The sequence below is a fragment of the Drosophila biarmipes genome, chromosome 3L, assembly GCF_025231255.1.
Source record: "Drosophila biarmipes strain raj3 chromosome 3L, RU_DBia_V1.1, whole genome shotgun sequence".
Classification (NCBI taxonomy): Eukaryota; Metazoa; Arthropoda; class Insecta; order Diptera; family Drosophilidae; genus Drosophila; species Drosophila biarmipes.
Window position 1 is genome coordinate 12001593 of NC_066613.1, and position 19766 is coordinate 12021358.

The window sequence follows — 19766 nt, forward strand, 5'->3', positions numbered from 1 at the left end:
CGGAAAAATCGAACATCAAAATGGATTAAAATGTTGACCCCCTTTTAAAAGTAACACTTTACTGTAGAATTTAAGAAAATTCAATCACAAATTCATAGAGGAACCCCACATCTATGAGGTCTTAAAGTGTCGTTGTGTTCCATTCTGAACTTAAAGAAAATATGGAAAAATCTTAATGTTCGATTTTTTTTGGATTGGGTAAAAATTTTAAATCTTGTATAAATTAACAATTGTTTATGAGACATTATCGAATTCAGCCAAGAATTCATAGAGCTATCGGACGCCTAAATTGGAATCCAATAACTAAAGTTATAGAACTTGGAAGTGCCGTTTTTCTCCCAGCCCAACCAAAAGTATTCAATTTTCATTTAGCAAAAGTATATTTAGGAATCTTTTTAGTAAGAGATGCCAGTGTTGTCGCGGATCCAGTCCAGGTAGCTGGTGACGCGCACCATTCCCTTGGGACCGTTGGACAGGCAGCCGGCGGAGGAGCCGAAGGACACGATGCCCACCTGGCGGTTGCCGTCGTGGATGACCAGTGGGCCACCGGAGTCGCCGCTGCAGGTTCCCTTGTTCTCGGGCGTGGGGATGCAGATGAGGTCGCCGGAGAAGCTGCCGTAGTAGTTCTCGCACACCGAGTTCTCGCCGATCTGGACGTCCACGCAGTTCAGGTACTCAGAGACGCCGCCCTCGTCGGAGGTCTTGCCCCAGCCGGAAACCAGAGCCCACCAGCCCTGGTAGTTGTTGTAGCGATCGTTGAAGCTGGGCAGCTCCACCTTGTTGACCAGCGACCAGAAGTCCACGTGGGGAGTGCGGATCAGGGAGATGTCGCCGGATCCGTGCTCGATGAAGTCGTTGCGGGACACCCAGTGGGTGTACTGGGCCTGCAGGCGCCACAGGGCTCCGTAGTAGATGGTCACCGACTCCATGCCGTCGGTGCAGTGCTTGGCAGTCATGACCCAGGTGTTGCCGATGATGGAGCCGCCGCACCAGGTGCCGCCGCCGTTCTTGCTGAAGCCCAGGCCCACGATGTAGGGCACCTTGCCCTCGTAGGCAGGGTAGCCCATGGTGATGCGACCCTCGATCGAGGTCTTGCCCACGGGCACATCCTTCCAGAAGACTGGCTTCTCGAACGCCGAGGCGGAGGCAATCACGCCGAGGAGCAGGACCGCTAGCACTTTCATTTTCCTCAAGTTTTGAAAACTTAATGATTTCAAACGAACAGTTGCGATTCTTTTATAGATTGCTGTTCAGCCGGAAACGAAGTAATCTGCTGGGAGCGTAATTTACAACATCCTGATAAGGGGATCTTTGTTTTGTCTTTCAAGTAAACCAACTTGACGAAATCTCACGAATGAAATTGGCACATTCGATAAGATTTAAGTGTGCGTTCTATCAAGCAAAGCTTATCAAATGTGGGGATTTATTATGGGCATAAAAAATGTATTATATTGCCTCAAATATGGAAATAAATAACGATAATTAGCGCGTATTATAAAAAACAAAAAACAGATGATTAAATACATTTTTCTTCAGTTAAAAATGATATTTTTTATTTCTCCTTACAAGAGCACACACAAATTTTAAATATTTCTCAACAGATTTCTTCTTTTAAGTTCTTTTACATTTTTGTTTTTTGTTTTCCCATTCAAATTTGGCGCCCGATTTAACGGTATTCTTTTAAAACTGATTTTTAAATAATAGCGGCGGAGAAATACCATCTTTTTTTCCTGCGAGCGGACGGTCTCTTTAAATGTATATTACATATTATACCCGGGACACACACCCCTTCAATTGAAGTCTCCAGATTTGTAGAATAACATCAAGGACTTAAACCCTTAGCCATACTTGGCAAGGACTCAAACCACTTATCAATACCGATAGTATTCTCGATACCAGGAGACTTGGAAAACCATATTCGATAGTTTGTCTCCGCTTGTTTCGCTCCTATTTCTTAGCGTGACCGTTCAGTGTTTCGGCATTTATGTCCACATAAGGGAGAAGAAGCGTTAGGACGTCGCGTTAAGACGTATTAGAGAATGTTATATTTTATTAAAACCTAATTATTTTCCATTAATTTGTACGCGTTAAACGATACTGAAGGGGCTCGTTGCATATTCCGAACCGCACTAGGCAACTCCTGTCTGCGCTACATTTACCCAGGACTAGCTTTCCTTTCACTGTTCGCACAGAAAGTACCCCCTGGAGCGAAAGGGATCTGCCTTTTCAGACAGACGCCTCCAGAGAAAGGGCTCCACAACAAGGAAATGCGCGATTTTGGGAAGGTATGCAAACCACAGACGATCTTTACCTCCCACGGTGTTCCAACTTGAGTTATACAGAAAACCCCACTCTTCAAGATCTGTGTGTATGTATTGAGGTCTCTTTTGTTATTATTTCAGGCATGATTTCTAGATTCCAAGGGAAATTATAATGGACAACATTGTTTACGACTTTGCCAAGATCACTTTTCAACCGAAGGAGGTGGCCTTCACGGGGAATCGGTGAGTGGCAGCAGTAGACCTAGTCAGAACCCCGCCTATAACCCGCCTTTCAGGTCATCCACTAGCTCGAATCTTTCGTGGCGACTGAAGGAGATGGCCATGTCGGACATGGAGGAGATGCAGGATACATCCGAGCCAATAGCGACACCCGAATCCGACGGCAATGTCAGCAGTGCGTCCCAAGACTCCGACGACGTGGACTCCCAACTGAGTCGCTGCGAGGACAATGACGACGACAGCGATTGCATCAGTGGATCCTCCAGTCACAGTTCCCACATCGGGGCTCGGGCGGGCGTGGCTCGTCGCCGGATGCCCGCCAGGGTGTCCAAGGATAACTTCAATCGGATCTGCAGTGCCATTATGAAGCCCGTTAAGAAGAAGCAACGCAGGGAGTTAAGCACCAACGCCCAAACGCTCAAAAGCATCGAAAAGATATACACCAGCAAGCGGATGAAGAAGTTCACGCCCACCAACCTGGAGACAATCTTCGAGGAGCCCAGCGACGAGAACGCCGCCGATGCGGAGGACGACAGTGAGGAATGCTCCATCAGCAGCCAAGTGAAGGTGGTCAAGGTGTGGGGTCGCAAGCTCCGCCGGGCGATTTCCTTCAGCGATGGCCTTAACAAGAACAAGATCCTGTCAAAGAGACGCCGCCAAAAAGTGAAGAAGACATTTGGCAAGCGCTTCGCCCTCAAGAAAATCTCAATGACTGAGTTCCACGACCGTCTGAACAAGAGTTTCGACAGTGCCATGCTCGAGGCCGACGATGGCGAGGCGGGCGGGTCGGGGGATCCCCAAGACGTCCTTGAGATCCCCAAGACATCCATGACCATGGAGGATATACAGCTGCCGGCCATGAGCAGCCAACACCAGTTCCTCATGCAACCGGCGGGCTTTGAGTAGACAGACTGAATGATTCAACGCGCACCACATAATTATTCATTGCATTATTACTAAACAAAAACAATTGTACTGATAGCAACTATGAAGCTAGGATTTACGTTCGTTTGGCGCTCTTCACGCCGTAGCCCTAAGTTCCCAACAAAGTTATATGTGTGTAAATAGCATGTAGTGGAAAGTAAACTAGAGCTAAACCTAAAACTAAACTTATCCAGCCATAGAATACGATTCTGTGCCTAGCCATTAAGCGTATAAATAAAAGTTGAAAATACATATCCATCCACTGCCGTACGAGCATCCGATTAAGTTGACGAATGAGGAACTCTCACGATTTGAAGGTTTTTATTTATAATTTTAATTTGTATGAACAATCTCGGCGCCATCTCTGAAGTGGATGATTAAGAAGTATATTTAACTGTCTCGTAACTTATCATAGCAATAATTTTTATTTTTAAAGCATAAATATATAAAAAATTCATTTCTTTAAAGGCTTCTTTATTTACAAATCATTATAATTGGAATGTGAATATTGCCGAAGGATGTAAACTCTAAGCATTTCTGCGAGTCCACTGTAGTTTTTGCTATTTTTTTATAGAGTCCAGTTCTCTATTCCCTGAACTCCACCTTCACGCCAATGCCATGATGTAGTCTGCCATTAAGACCAACTGGGGGCGGTGAATAGAGCGCTAACAAGGAACACTTAAAAATAAAAATAAACCAAATCGCATGCGAAACGGAAGCGCAACGCACCGAGGTGGCCGAAAGTCTGGACGGATTGTGCGAGCCGGGTGGCTCCCGAGCTCAATTATTTAACGGCCGCCGCGTGATTAGCAAGTGCAATAAAATGCAGTAACAAAAACGCGCCCATTATTAATGAGTGCAACATGCAACGGGGAGCGATTATGCAGCGAGTATATATAGCTAAAGTTATAGACACAGATATAGACGCACCACCGCACGATAGCGAACTGGCCGGGGGGGAGGGGGTCGAGGTGGGTGGTGGTGCGGCGGTGCATTTGCATAATCAAGTTGCTGTGCCTCACTGTTGTTGCAGCCTCATTACATGCGGCTTCGTTTCGATTTGATCCAATCCAATCCCATTTGATTCGATTCGATTTGATCATACATATCACATTGGCGAGCGCGAGACGATTTGATTTATTTGCTTCGCTAGGCACACAGACCGCAGCAATTTCCTAAATCGACAACAATGGCCAGGTAACAGAAATACTTTCAACACCAAATAAAGCTGATTATCCCAGCCGGCGGCAGGCGGCGCACGAATTAATTTAATTAACAACACATACATATTTTATGCTGCATTTCATTTCCTGCTAAGAATTCTGCGCATGCCAGCCGCTGCTGCATGCAACCGAATGGCAACCTGTTAATTTGTTGACGAGCCGCGGACGGGTGTCCGCCCCAAGGCCCTTCCCTCGAGCCACCCCAGTCCGCCCTGGCAATAACCTTGAGGTCTGCAGTACCCAGTAGTCGGCTTAATTTGAATCTCCAAAGCCCGGCTATCCACTCGGAGCCACTGCGGTTGAAGAAGACAAAACGCACAGGCGAGCTTCACTAACTAGAAAATAGATGATATGGCTTGGAAAAATTAAAAATAAATATTTTTCAAACATATTTTAAACATATATTATTATTAAATGCAGCAAAAACTATGTGCCAGGATCAACATTATATCGCAGGCCCTAAATAAAATATAAAAGTTATTGGATATGGGTTAGGGGTTTCAAGTTAAAGGGCATATCATTAAAATCATATCAACCAAAAAATTCATTCAATTTATTAACTTTAATAATTCAATTCAAAATATTAATTTTTCTTTAATTCTTAATATTCACTATTATATATTAAAATATTTAACAGTCAAGCACTACCTACAGTTAAGATTAAGATATAAGGTGAAATATTTAATAAAATGTTTTTATAAAACTAGATTTGAGCTTAATAAAATATAATTTTTATGAACTGAACAGGTGCTTCTATTTAGAAAAATTTTAACACAGTTCCCCAAACAGAAGCTTGACTGTAAAGTGATCAAATGCTATCGCAACTGGGGTGAAGATGGAGCAGAGGTGGCATGCAAATATAAGTGTAACAATTGTGTTATTGTTTTTCGCTTACAGCAACCCAGCGGCCGGGGCTTTTTCTCAATGAAAGACTCTTCTCGCCACTCAGCCACCAAAGCCGAAAAAAACCCGATCGCGAATGCATAATGAAGATGGAGCCAAAGCGAGAAGCGAGTGAAGTGGGGAGTGATGTAACAGCGCCAAAGCGGGCGGATAACTAGAGTTACAGCCTCGCATTCAATTTAAATGGCAAAACCACAAGGCACCGACCGAGATCCAAGACGAAATGCTGCCTATGCGGCACATATCTCCATTTCCAGAGTAAAATGCGGACTGGCAGCGATCGAGGCAAAGGGCGGACTCCGACTGAAAAGCGACAGTTCCTCAACGAGGAGAAGAAGACCCATCGAGGGAGGGAGATCGCCGATCGAGAGGAGCACTAATCAGAGGCGAATTAAGCCAAATTGATGCAACTGCATTTGTGCGCGGCCAACTGAAATGCAGCCAAATAGATGAAATAATTAAGGCGGCGCGCAATTTCTGCGCTGGCAAAAGAGTTTATAAAAATGCTTGCAACCTGCGCGCCGGCGCAGTGGCTAACAAGACGCGAAGAAAGCAGTACTGGCGACTGGCGACTGGCGGAGATTACGACGCGCATTGCGATTACAGCTGATGTTCAAAGCGGCGAAGTGTCCAGTAACCAGCGCAACGGCTTTTCGAAACGGGAAAACAAAAGTGACCAGTGGGTGAACGGGTGGCAGGAGGCGAGGTGGCGGAAGTGGGTTACAAGAGGAAGCAAGGAGTCAAGGAAGTCCAGCGAGCAAAAGGAAAGCAGATTCGGTGGTCGAGGAAGCAGTGCAAGAACCGGAAAAGCAGTCCAGCACCTCAAAGAGGGAGGAAGTTACCCAAGAAAACTGATAAGCCGGGCAGAAACGAATTTAAAAGTGGAAAAATCAGTCTGAGATATAACAATAAGGAAACAAACTGACTGGCGCAAGCTTAGAATCACTCGATACAGTCAAAATATGTTTAGAAAGTGACAACATTCTAGTAAAATCAGTTTACGTCTTCAGGAAATAAGTCAATAATCCACAAGGATACTTTAAATTGTGGACAAAAATATTCAAAACAGAAAACTAAAACTGGCCAAGTTGTTTAGGAAGTGGTAAAATTAAACAGGAAAATATAAAAAGAGTATTTCATTAGTTGAAGAACTTAGTAAAGCCAAGCTTTAAAGTAACAAATTAACCTTTTTTTGAAGATACAAAAAAAAAGGCCAGAAAAAAACAGGGGCCTGGTGTCTTGTAAGTACTAAGCAGCTTCCGAATCCGCAGCAGCCTGTTCCTCCGGAAGTAAGCAGTGTTAGAATCCCCGCATTCAGCTAAACAGGAAACCATGCAAGGGAAACACAGTTAGCAGTGAAAGCAGTCCAATCACCATAAGTGCCAGCAATTGCACTCGCAATTAAAAATTAAATGCGTGCGCGAACAGAGCAACAAAGCCAATGTCCAAACAATCCGCAAGTGCAAGTGCCACGCTGCTGCTGCTCATTTGGCTCACATGGCTGACGATGCACTGCATCGCTCTGGACTGGCAGCAGGTTAAGCCGATGTACCTGGTATCCATGTACCCGGGTCCCATGGGTCTGTCCACCTCCTCGTCCTCCCCCTTTTCCTCCTCCTCGTCCTCCTCCCTGGAACACGATGCGGAAATGAGCGCCAGCAACATGGACAGTCGTCGCATAAAGGGAATGGGACTGGACCTGGATGTGGGCGGCTTCAGCGAAGAGGATCTGGAGGACAGAGAACCACTCGTGCTCAACCTGGAGACGACGCCGCTGGTGGAGAAGATGCTGCCCGAGGGAGCCATGGCCATGGACCGCATATTTGGCGGCGACGTTGGCAATCCCCACTGCTTTCCCTATCAGGTTGGAATGCTGCTCCAGAGACCCAAGGGTCTGTACTGGTGTGGCGGCTCCCTGATCTCCGATAAGCATGTCATCACCGCCGCCCACTGCGTGGATATGTAGGAATGGTAAGAGTATGAATGGGGAACCAGTTTGCTCACGGGTGTATATATTGCAGGGCTAAAAGGGCTCTGGTCTTCCTCGGAGCCAATGAAATCAAGAACGCCAAGGAGAAGGGCCAGGTGCGACTGATGGTCCCCAGCGAGAACTTCCAAATATATCCCACCTGGAATCCAAAGAGGTTGAAGGATGACATTGCCCTGGTCAGATTGCCTCATGCCGTCAGCTTTAATGGTGAGTATGGTTGTACAAAATGGTTGTTTAATAATGGAACACGTCGTCAGCTTTTAAAAATGGTTGTTTATAAATGAAAAACTGTCAAGTGTTTCAAAAAGAATAGGAACTACCTCGACAGATTTAAAAAGCCTTATTAAGTATTTAATAAATAATAAACAATATTATTACAATAGGTTCGACTGCATTATTTAAGTTATTATTGCTCCTCATCGTTCCTAAAAATAGTTAATAAAATGTCTTAACATATTTATTTTAAATACGTAAAAAAAAGAAGTAAAAGACATCCAAATCGAACATATGTAGGTTTATCTACCTGGTATCACTACACGCACCAAAAAATTAAATTGTCTACATTTAAAAATTATATTTTAGGGTAAATAAAGCATAGCTTAAAAAATGGTGCATTAGCAGTAAATCAATTAACAACCAGGAAAGAACTATCTTAAGATCTTTCTATACTTTTATAAACCTTTTATAAATTCTGAAACCTCTTCTTTCAGAGCGCATCCATCCCATTCAACTACCGAAGAGGCACTACGAGTACCGCAGTTTCAAGAACAAACTAGCCATCGCCTCCGGGTGGGGCCGATATGCCACCGGAGTACATGCCATCAGCAATGTTCTGCGCTATGTCCAACTGCAGATAATCGATGGACGCACGTGCAAGTCCAACTTCCCGCTATCCTATCGCGGTACAAATATATGCACCAGTGGCCGGAATGCCCGCTCCACCTGCAATGGGGATTCAGGAGGGCCCTTGGTTCTTCAAAGGCGACACTCGAAGAAAAGAGTTCTCGTGGGAATTACCTCCTTTGGCAGCATCTACGGCTGCGATCGTGGCTATCCGGCGGCCTTCACCAAGGTGGCCTCATATTTGGATTGGATCAGCGACGAAACTGGAGTTAGCTCCCATCAGGATACCACGGAGGCGATATTCTTCGATCAGTATCTAAGGGACTACGGAAAGCCCCGACAAAGTCGCCGGCTGGAGACGGAGGAGCAGCCGGAGGACGATGTGCCCGATGAACTAGATGTCCATCCCAGACCCTCTTCCGACGAGGACATCTCCGAGGACGTCAGACCGCGAACACGGCCACGCCCGCACTCCGAACACGAGTTCTATTTCTTGTAATCCAAAAATAAACTTTTATTTTAAGACAAAAGCCAACGCTTAGTTGCCGTAGTTGACCACACCGGTCTTGGCCTCGATCCAGTCCAGGTAGGAGGTGATGCGGGTGAACACACCGGGCCAGCCCACCTCGCAGCCGAGGGCGATTCCGAAGGAGGTGGCTCCGATCAGGGTGTTGCTGCCGTCGTTCAGGACCAGAGGGCCGCCGGAGTCGCCGTTGCAGGTGGAGATGCCGCCGGTGGTCTTGATGCAGATGTTGGTGCTGGCAACCAGGCCGAAGTACCAGGGCGAGCAGCCGCTGTTGTTCATGATGGGAACCTCGGCGTACTGCAGGATATCGGTGGCTCCGGTAGCGGCTATTGGGGGAAACAAGGAGAAGGAAATCGGAATAGTTCTAGGAAAGTGTGTAATTTCTAAGGCTAGGTTAAATCTATAATAATTTTTCTTTTAATGGACTAAAGGTGTATTTTTTGATAAATTACTTAATGGAGTGACACTAAAGCTTTCTAATCAGGAATCCGTATGGATTGTATTAAACAAAGGTATTGCATAAAAATGTTAGGGCAATAATAACAAATAAGATTAGATTTCCTGAAAATCGAATATGGAATCTAGTTTGAAGTTGTTTTTCCTTATAGATTAATGAGATTAAAACAGTTTGTCCAAAGGTTAAATACCGTTCGGAATAGGGTTTTTCCCATTGCCGATTTAATGAATTAATCAAATGACTAGGAACCCATAAATGTGTATTCCAATATTAGATTTCACTATTAGATATTTCCAAGAATAATTTTCTTTGTTTAAAAATGATTACTAGCATACTTAGGTTCAACGATTCAATTTTATATAAATATTTAAAAATATGGTAAGGTCATGCTTTGTGCGTAGACCATCTATTTATATTTCGTGCCTAAGTGGCAGTGACTTTGCCAAAGGTCTTAAACTTGCTTGCTGCATTATGACGACTTAACTTTCTCTGTTACACTTAAGACTCCAAATTTGTACAAGGTATAAAGGTCACTTACAGTCGCTGATCTTGCCCCATCCGGAGGCAATGGCCGACTCGCCGCCATAGGTGGCGTAGCTGTTGGACTTCACGGGCAGGTTGGCGGGCTGGATGTACTCTGTGAGAGAAAGAAAGAAAAACCACTTTAGAACTCTTCCCTTTGAAGAGAAAGAAATACCCACTGTTGAACTCGATGGGAACGGGCAGCTTAATCAGCGAAATATCGTTGGTGATGGTCTCGGCGATCCAGTTCTCGTGCACGATCACATTCTTGGTCTCCACAAAGATGATCTGCTGGCCCTCCTCCTTGGCGTTGGTGCGGTCGTGGGCGCCCAGGTAGACATCCACTCCGGTGGTCAAGCTGTCCGTGCAATGGGCGGCCGTGATGATCCAGCGGTCGCTGATGATGGTGCCTCCGCACCAGGCAGCACCTCCGGCGACGTACAGGAGTAGTCCCACCTGGTAGGGGAACTGGTTGGGCTGGGCCAACTGTCCTCCGGTAATCCTTCCGCCGGGCAGGGGCTCGCCATGGACCTTGGGCATCGGGGTCTCGATGTTCAGGTTCTTCACCGACTGCCAGTCGACAGCCTGGGCCCCCAGGATGGCGGCCAGAAGCACAACCGTAGCGCAAGCGAATTTCATTGTGATCACAACTAAGGTGTTCGCCAAGAGTCGGGGCACTTTTATACGGCTTTCTATGGGCACAGGGGTATCATAATTCATCGACTATCTGTGGTGGATTGCCCAGGCTGGAATAAACCGAGGTGATTTATAATCGTCTATTGGCCACTACTGATAGAGGCGATGCTACTTCTTGGCGATAAGGAGCGCAAGCCGAAAAGTGTGAATCGACATGGCCCAGTATTGGCAATAAAGCCCAATCATGGCCAGATTAATCAGTTCGTAGTAGACTTATCTGGGGCACTGATGACGAGCCCACGGGAATTCTACATTGAATGTTGGTAAAATACTGGTTTTCATTGCAATATTACTTTTACTACTGAGGTAAAACCAAAAAACTAATATAATAGAAGGTTCTGATGTTCCTACTTTTTTCTAAATTAAAGCCAATCCACTTTTTCCATGTTCTTTCTTAAGAAAACCATTTCAGATAATCGCAATCGTAATATCTCCACAAAGCCTTATCTTCGAAATACTTGTATTGCCGGCGATAGCAAGCCCACGACATCGATTACCGAAGGGGTTTCTGATTTAATTGCATAATTTATAGAGCCGCCAGTCATAATTCTCGCAGTCTGAACTGCGATGTGCCTATGATATGAGTAAACAGCCTGATCGTACGTGCGAACTTCCTGACGACTCATTATGATGTCATAAGCGCCGATGCACTTCCCTCAGTTCAATTAAAAGGTTCGGTATTTTCAAAACAACTTCCAAACTCAATTAAAGCGTAAGACTTATGGAGCCAAATGGAAATAAAATAAGTAACAAAAAGCTTAACAAAAGCGGAGAACTAAGCGAAAAATGAATCAAAACGGAAATGGATTTAATGCAACAATTTTTGTTTGTTCAGTTGGAGGTCGTCTTACAGTTGAGCCAGTCCAAACAAAAACCCTCGAGACGAAGTCTAACCAGCTGCAAGTTCACAGAGAAGAGTCTCAGGGAGACCCATAGAAGGACACATTTGCCCATTTAATTAGCACAGCTTTCTAAAAATTATACAATTCAAATGACACCTGCCAAGTGCTCAGGTAGGCCGACATAATACCGAATTACCCGTATGACACTATCTCGCTATAAATCTAAATCATAGGCGTTCTATTAGCTCGCCAACAATCGTTGATAGATACACTTAGCAAAGTTGAAACACAAAATGGCAAAGTCCTTGAAGCAGGCCCGAAGCAGAGCTAATTAAAACATTAAATGCGTAGCAAACTATTAAATTGTAACAAAAAAGCAAAAACACATAGCTAAATTAATTCAAAACAACAGGGTGTAAAGCTTGTTTCACAGGGTCGAAGACCTGAATACCCTTAGTGGTTCATGAAATACAACTGCAGTAACAAGCTAAAATTATTAGTAAATCTAGAAAGAGATTTATATCTATATCTAGATATCCATAAAAATCAGTACTGAACTAATCCTAGTCCTTGTTTATCAATTTTAATTTAGGTGTTCCCTTTTTATGCATAACTTTCCCCACTGTTGCTCCAATTTCGCTCAAAATGCATAAGTCCACCTGACAAAAATATCTTCATTCAAATGCACGTCAAACTCCTAATCTTATTTATGTTACATACACTTAGCAAGGGTATAATAAAATTTTAATTTATTAAGCGCGATTAAACTGGTTTAAAGCGGCAGCGGTCAAGAGAACAATATTTTCGTGTGCAGTTGTAATGAGAAGCGATATTATGTGATATGGGTGCGACTTCATAATTAATATAAATGCACGCATGCGCCGTCGCCCCCGCCACGGAACATGCGTATCTTAAATTGAACACACGAACATTTGTGAATAAATAAGATAAACAGGCATAAACACTTCAAAATATTAATTTAACAGTTAAGTCCTGAATAAAATATATGCATCCTTCTAATTGCATACTCGAATAATATAAGACAGAAGATAAGCGTATGCAAACATTACATTTTGAATGAGTTCAAATCAAGTTCGGGTGTAAATCTCTCAAAAGTGTGTCCCAAAAAGGAATATCGAAATAAGGAAAGCTCGTGCATAAGTAGTCCGAATAAGACGAAGATGCTTATAAATAAGATAAGCCAGTGCTTCTTCTGGACAATTAAAGATACAGTACAAGATATTTGCTTATCGGAATTCATTTCGTATTTTTGTGAAATTCTTTTTTATGAATTAATACTTGGGTGTTAATAAACAAGCTTTGCCAAAATAGCACGCAAAAATGTTTAATTTGAAGGCTAGTTGTTTATTCCTCACAAGGAGTTTTCTTTCACCGGACATCTCAAATTGGGATCTTCATGTATCTTCATGTTTAACTTATCAATTAATGCAAATATGTTAACAAATAAAAAAAACAGAGCATCAAAAAAAAACCTAGCTGGAAAAGTAATTTTCCATTGTTAATTATTTTATTTTTTTCAAAAGTATTGTGAAATTCTCTATAGGACTTTGTAAAAATAGGTACTGGTTTCTTATTCGGTGAACTATGCACATGAGTTATTATACAGATGTTAATCAATAACACATTAAAAAAAAATCACATTAAAAAATATTTTTAGGTGGATGATTAGTTATGGAAAAGTACTGGCCTAAATAAATTGTGAAACGCATGTTACAAAGATGTTAATAAAAAAGGTCAACTGAAAACTTTGATAAACAAGTATTACCTAGATTCATTCTGGAAAAGCAAAGATTACTTCTCAAACTTTTCGCAATTATGATCTCATGAAAATACGCCAATAGAAAAGATAAACTATAACTCAATCCGTACTGCTTGCATAAATGAATGATAATTGAAAACACAAATTTGCACTGGAAAATGAAATCTCTATTTAAAAAACTGGCGCCCAAATAAAAATATATTAATGCTTCAATAAAAATAGGAAATAAGAAGTCGGCACGTGATTACAATTAAATAAATGAACTGCTAAGCTCAAGTAAAGTGCAGTCGAGTCTTTGAAGGCTAGTCAGGCTCCCCATCTCCTCCTCCCCCGATCTGCGGATCACGCAAACTCGTTTTGTTAGATGGCTTGATCCGATGTCGGGTTTAATCCCCTCGCTGCTCAATTTATGAATGGGCCGTGACGTATTTATAAATATAACAAATAACAAATACTCTTTGCTAATTTCCTCAATCCCCAACAATCGCCAAGTGTTTGCGGCATGAATCACGCCTGAAAGGGGCTATTAATAAAAGCTGGACCCAGCTGCTGGGCCTGGAGCACCCACAAGATGTGCACGGGCACCTTCCGAGCTCCTGGGAGTCATGGATCGCTCGGCAGGCTTAAAAATAAGCCACCAAGAGCTCTTAACACAAAACGCCGCCATAAGATCTGGCAGGCGATATGGGCGTTTGGGGCTCGCCTGCCGATTCACAGCCGATTCAGAATGCCGATCCGAGTCGATCCGGTTTGCCAGCTGTGTGAACCAGGCGGCGAACAGCTGCTGCTGCTCAGCGGCTCAACTTTCGCTGCCGGCGGTCTCTTGTTCTTGGCAGCGGCAGAGCACAAGTGCAGCGGCTCAAACCCCAAACCCCTGAAACCCCAAACCGCCAAGAGCCGAGCTTCTTGGCCCGGGCTCATATAAAAACGGCTTTTGGCGCGCGTGCTCAGTCAGTTGCAGATTCGAAACGGAAACGCGCGCGTGCGCCGCAATCGAAGTCGATCAAGTATTTGGATTTCAAATTCAATTTTTCGCCGTTTCGGTCAAGTTCTGAATCACTTGGAGTGACACACATAAGGCAAGGTCGCGGCATACCGAACTCAACAAACATGGAAGGCCAGGCCAAGCAAGCGTACTTCGTCAATGAGGCATTTGCCCACGAAGAGCCCCCTCAAGGTGGAGGTGGCGACACGGTGCATCGCCGGAAAAGCGGTGGCAACAAAGAGCTCCAGCTGGAGGTGGGCGGCTTCAAGAAGGGTCAGGATGCCAACGATCCACCGCCACCCAGCATGGACTTTGATGACATACTCCCCCTCATCGGGGAGTTTGGGCGATATCAAAAGCTGCTCTTCATCTGCATGATCCCCTTCTCGTTCTTCGTGGCCTTCGTGTACTTCTCGCAAATATTCCTCACCCTGATACCCGAGCAGCATTGGTGCCATGTGCCCGAGCTGGATGCCTTGGATGTGGAGGCCAGGTGAGTTCAGTTCGGATCTCTGGGGAAATCTCTAGGGGTCTCCCTCAAAAATCTAAGAAGTCAAGGAAAATCGTAAGACAAGGCAAGGCGATTTCGGTTATGGCATCCGCAGTTGAGCGCGGCTTAGCTGGGTAATTCACGTAATGTGCCCATAAATATTCAAATGTGTTGTGTGTAATAATGATCGCAGTTGATTGCTGGCCCGCACACTACACTGTGTGTAAAGTGCAGTAGTCGCAGACGTCGCCTCGGGTGCTAAAGTGTAATGAAGACTTTGTGGCTATTCAAATGATCATGAATCCATTAACGGACAGCGCGTTTCAGAACTTTATGATTGCCCACAGCTGTGGGTGCTAAATAACAACAATGACTATATTAAAGTCATAAACGGAATGCGGTATTGATCCAATCGATTATTCAATGTAGTTGCTTTGAAATTAACAGCTTGTCTGCTTATCAGGGGTTGTAAAGCGTAAAACAAGCTGCACAAAAGGGTTATAAAATTATAACATTTGCTTTCAAATCAGCCAAATAAATATGGCAACTTGAGTAAGCCCAAAAGCCAAAATCAGACATAACAAGTATATATGATTCAACAGAAATAAATAAGAAAATAATCAATCATAATTTGAATTTGAACTGCTCAAAATAAACCCCAACTCAAGTACCACAAAGTTCAAGGACTTCAAAGAGTTCAATCAATTTAAATAAATAGAACGGGCCAAGTTATAGCAATTAAGGCAAATCATAATCGAGAAAAAGGTTTAACAAATATTGGTATTTATGTGACTTCGAGCAATCTATTCAAACAATCCCCATCCGGAAGTGTTATTATTGTGCGTAAATGGCTATCTGAACTCTGCGGTTCCGTTTTAACTTTCACAAAGCAATTGATCGATCACTATAACTAGCAACCAATAGTACCAATCACCTTGGAACCGAAAGGCTAAGGCTAATACCGGTTAAGCCTGCCACTTGGCGCGTTTTTGTGTGTGTGCTAGACTAAACTGGATAGTACCAAATTATAAGAATTGGCCGCGCGAAAAGATTTGGCCCGCCTTAGCCCCCACTCTCCGAATTCTCGATTCTACTAGTCAAATTATATAAAGTATGTGCAAGTCTTAGCCGTGCAGCGCGATTTGAATTGAAAACGAAAAACGAATGAAACGTAACGAAAACGAGTGTTCTGACCAAAGTCATTAGAGCCGACTTGGCTAGAACGGCCCGTCGGGACGACCTTGGGCCATGATTGGGTTTTCCAGTCGGGCGGCGGCTTAATAAGGCAAAGAACCTTACTGCGAAAACGATCATCTGGATAATTGCCGAGCTGTCCGCCGCCCAGTGGCAAGGAGAGCGTTTTCCTCCGGTTCGGCGGATGGAGTGGGTGGTGGGGCGATGGGTGGGCCGGTGGGTTGGTGGCTTGGCGTGCTGGTGGGGCGGCGGGCCACTCGGGGCAGTTAGATAAGCCAGGTTGGCCGGCCAAATTGTTTAATTAGCAGCAGCGCAGCGTGAACGTTGCGACAACGCAGCAGGTAGCAGCAGCAAAAGCACAAGTAGCAACAACAACCATCATCAAGCCTAATGTTGTGTGGCGGCGATGATGTGAGACCGCCGACTTTACGATGGTCTACTGCCTGGGCCATCGAATTTTAAACACTCTTTTAGGGGTTCGGTTAGGGTTCCTTAAAATATCCTTTCACTTATAAACCTACTTTCAAAAACGATTTTGTTAGATGTACAGATAATTACAGCTTTTAAAAAGAGTTGAAAACGTATTTGAAGAAAAGTAAAGCATTTAAATCTAAGATGATCTTTCCTAATTAAACAGCTATGTGATACTACTAAAACACACTTTTTATGAACTTAATAAAAAGTTTAATCATCGCCTGTCTAGCGGATTATGCAAATAAAATCGATTAATGTCAAAGACTGCTCTCGGAATAATATGATAATGTTTTTTTTATGAGCGATGAAGCCTAATACACGTTGAATTCATTTATAAATTTAGGCAGCTGATGCATTATAAAACCAAGAATGAGGTTTAAATAGACTTGGTTAATAGAATCAAAATTCCACAGAGATCCATTTCATATAATAACATCTATTATACGCTAATAAACTAATATTTCTTCATCGTGGGAAAATAGAAAACAGAAGAGAATATTCGAGTTCTAGTACAACTAGGACTATAGTTATTAAAATAACTTTAAGTTGGAACAATTAAATACTTTAAGTATTACGTGATTTGGTCAATTTTCCGCATGACCACATCCGTCATGAACTCGCAACAATCCATCTTGGTAATACACCAAATGCAGACACTTTAAACCGACCAAAAACGGGGCAGACATGGACGGTTAAAGTGTATCCAACCGCATTTTCGAGAGCCCCTCAAGATCACGATAATTAAGTTGTCTCGCGTACATACCCATTCAAAGATATATGTACTGTGGCTGGCTGTTAGTGTGCCCGGTGCAGAAGTGTTGGCCATGGCTTAGAGCGTCTGAGAACTGGAGACAATTCCACACGCCTGACCCTGGATGCGTTAATTGCACCGACCGAAAGATAACCCCCTTTTGCCACCTCTCGTTCCCAGACTGGCGATTTCCATACCCATGACCAACGGGGAGTACAACAATTGTTACATGTACGACGTCAACTACACGGAGGTACTGGCCCAGGGCAAGGTGATGGCCGACCCCAAGTGGCCGCAGGTCAAGTGTCGCCACGGCTGGTCATATAACTTCACGGAGATCCCCTACTCGACGGTGGCCACCGAGCAGAACTGGGTGTGCGACAAAGCAGCCCTGCCCACCTACGCCCAGTCCATATTCTTCCTGGGCGCCATCGTGGGAGGACTCCTCTTCGGCTGGGTAGCGGATCGATTCGGTCGCATTCCCGCCCTGATCGGCACCAACATGATGGGACTCGTGGCCGGAGTGGGCACTGCGTTTGTCACCAACTTCTGGCAGTTTGCAGCCATGCGGTTCTTCGTGGGATTCGCCTTCGACAACTGCTTCACTATGATGTACATTTTGGGTGAGTTATGCATCTTATTTGTATATAAATCGTTAGTTAGTTAATTGAGTGTTTGTAGTTACAAATATAAACCTTCCTTTGAAGAGAAATATCTGTAACACAAATCAGTGATTAGGGTCATTATTCGGTACTGAACTATAAACTAAATGAAATTGTTTTTTGTGTTTTTTTGACCCACAGTTCTCGAGTACGTTGGTCCCAAGTACCGCACCTTCGTGGCCAACATGTCGATAGCTATATTCTTCACTGGTGCCGCCTGCCTGCTTCCCTGGATTGCGTACTTCATCGCAGATTGGAAACTCCTGGCCATCGTGACCTCCGCCCCGCTGCTCCTGGCTATCTTTACCCCATTTATGGTGCCAGAATCGGCCCGTTGGTTGGTCTCCCAGGGAAAAGTGGACAAGGCCGTTGGAATCCTGAAGAAACTTGAGAAGGGAAACGGTCGTCAGGTGCCCGCTCAAACATATCAGATCTTCGCGGACAGCTGCAAGAGGATGAGGGAACAGGAGGCCCAGAATGGCAACTACTCCGTGCTGGATCTTTTCAAGTCACCTCGATTGCGACGAACCACATTGCTGCTTATTGTTATCTGGATGGCTATATCCCTGGTGTTCGATGGACACGTGAGGAATGTGGGATCCCTGGGACTGGACGTCTTCTTCACCTTCACATTGGCTTGCTTCACGGAACTGCCTGCAGATACCCTCCTCACGGTGATCCTAGATCGCTTTGGTCGCCGTTGGCTGGCCTGCAGCTCCATGGTGCTCAGTGGAGTGTTCAGTCTACTCGCCACTGTGGTGCCCGTGGGCATTTACTCCGCTGCCCTGGCCATCATGGGTCGATTCTTTGTCAACATCAGCTACAATATTGGCCTCCAGTGGGCGGCGGAGGTGCTGCCAACAGTGGTTAGGGCCCAGGCTGTGGCCTTCATCCACATCATGGGCTATGTGGCCAGCATCATTGCTCCGTTTGTGGTTTACTTGGCCAACATTTCCCAAGCACTGCCATTAATCATCCTGGGAATTTTGGGTATCATTGGTGGTCTGTTGGCGCTGCTCCTTCCGGAGACCCTTAATCATGTCCTACCACAAACCCTAAGCGATGGTGAGGAGTTCGGACGTGGACAGAGCATTTGGGACTTCCCCTGTTTGGCCAAGCAGGTGGACGACGATGAGGACGAGAAGAGGAACGCCGACGTGGAGGAGGTGCGATCTCAGGCATTTGTGAGGGGAACCCAGACGGGGGCATCCTTGAATGCATCCACAGGTGGAGAACTGAGATCCAGCATCCTGCGCAGATCTACCAAGTCACGCAACTCCACGAAGCTTTAGAGGATCAGCTCTAAAACCAACTATTAGGTAGCTAATTGTTATAGCAACCAATAATATGTAGCTCTGCCTTGCATTTGTAGCATCATCTAGCCTCTATGTGTCGTTATAGACTTTTGTGATACTAGAAATAAGAAATTCTATGCGCCTCTCAATAAAGTCAACAAGTCCAGCCAAACAAGTTTGAATGTGTTTTCTAAGTTATTAAATACCATATATTATGGCTAGAAACTTTCGAAATGAAAGCGAAATTAAATAAAATACGTAAAATTCATGTAGATAGATCCCGGGTTTTAAACCGGAAGAGTGTTAATCATTTAGCTTCGAACCCATTTAGCTTACGCGAACTGCTCGTGCACAGCTCGAAAACTCTATTTAATTAATGCAGAAAATTATCTTAGGTTGGTCATGTATTGCTTCCACTATATCTTACAAAATCTCATTTTTTCGGCTTAATCTCTATTTACTATATATTTTACTGAGCTAGAAAGATGTCATAACTTATCAAGGTCTTGAACATCATGTATGTTTTTCTTTGTTTTAACAGAATGCAAATGCTTGATTATATAAATGATGTAATATATATACATATATGCCCAACCGTTTATGATCGTCGTGTTTTTCAGCTTTTCCGCAGGTGCAAAATGCAATTAAACGTTGCATGCATTTATTGGCACAAGGGTCAACAACCAAATCCGCAAGCAAATATCCGAT

The 19766-nt window shown here is 44.2% G+C and overlaps 5 protein-coding genes across 5 annotated transcripts; 3 read left to right on the top strand and 2 right to left on the bottom strand.

Moving 5' to 3' along the window:
• Positions 1–361: 361 nt before the first annotated feature.
• On the bottom strand, positions 362–1192 carry LOC108028310 (serine protease 1). Its single transcript, XM_017100033.2, has one exon. It carries the CDS (start codon positions 1182–1184, stop codon positions 396–398), a length of 789 nt encoding a protein of 262 aa, XP_016955522.1. The 5' UTR covers positions 1185–1192; the 3' UTR covers positions 362–395.
• Positions 1193–1980: 788 nt separating this feature from the next.
• Positions 1981–3683, top strand: LOC108028308 (protein tantalus). The gene is made up of 3 exons (XM_017100031.3): positions 1981–2285; positions 2403–2504; positions 2558–3683. Exons 2-3 carry the CDS (start codon positions 2434–2436, stop codon positions 3405–3407), a joined length of 921 nt encoding a protein of 306 aa, XP_016955520.1. The 5' UTR covers positions 1981–2285; positions 2403–2433; the 3' UTR covers positions 3408–3683.
• Positions 3684–6472: 2789 nt separating this feature from the next.
• LOC108028306 (chymotrypsin BI) lies at positions 6473–8883 on the top strand. The gene is made up of 3 exons (XM_017100029.3): positions 6473–7513; positions 7573–7748; positions 8252–8883. The coding sequence occupies exons 1-3, from the start codon at positions 6993–6995 to the stop codon at positions 8881–8883; spliced, it is 1329 nt and encodes a 442-aa protein (XP_016955518.1). The 5' UTR covers positions 6473–6992.
• On the bottom strand, positions 8869–10561 carry LOC108028307 (brachyurin). The gene is made up of 3 exons (XM_017100030.3): positions 10069–10561; positions 9906–10004; positions 8869–9236 (listed from the first exon to the last, which is right to left on the bottom strand). The coding sequence occupies exons 1-3, from the start codon at positions 10526–10528 to the stop codon at positions 8923–8925; spliced, it is 873 nt and encodes a 290-aa protein (XP_016955519.1). The 5' UTR covers positions 10529–10561; the 3' UTR covers positions 8869–8922.
• Positions 10562–14135: 3574 nt separating this feature from the next.
• Positions 14136–19233, top strand: LOC108028303 (organic cation transporter protein). Its single transcript, XM_017100025.3, has 3 exons — positions 14136–14685; positions 17282–17724; positions 17905–19233. Exons 1-3 carry the CDS (start codon positions 14318–14320, stop codon positions 19053–19055), a joined length of 1962 nt encoding a protein of 653 aa, XP_016955514.1. The 5' UTR covers positions 14136–14317; the 3' UTR covers positions 19056–19233.
• Positions 19234–19766: the final 533 nt, after the last annotated feature.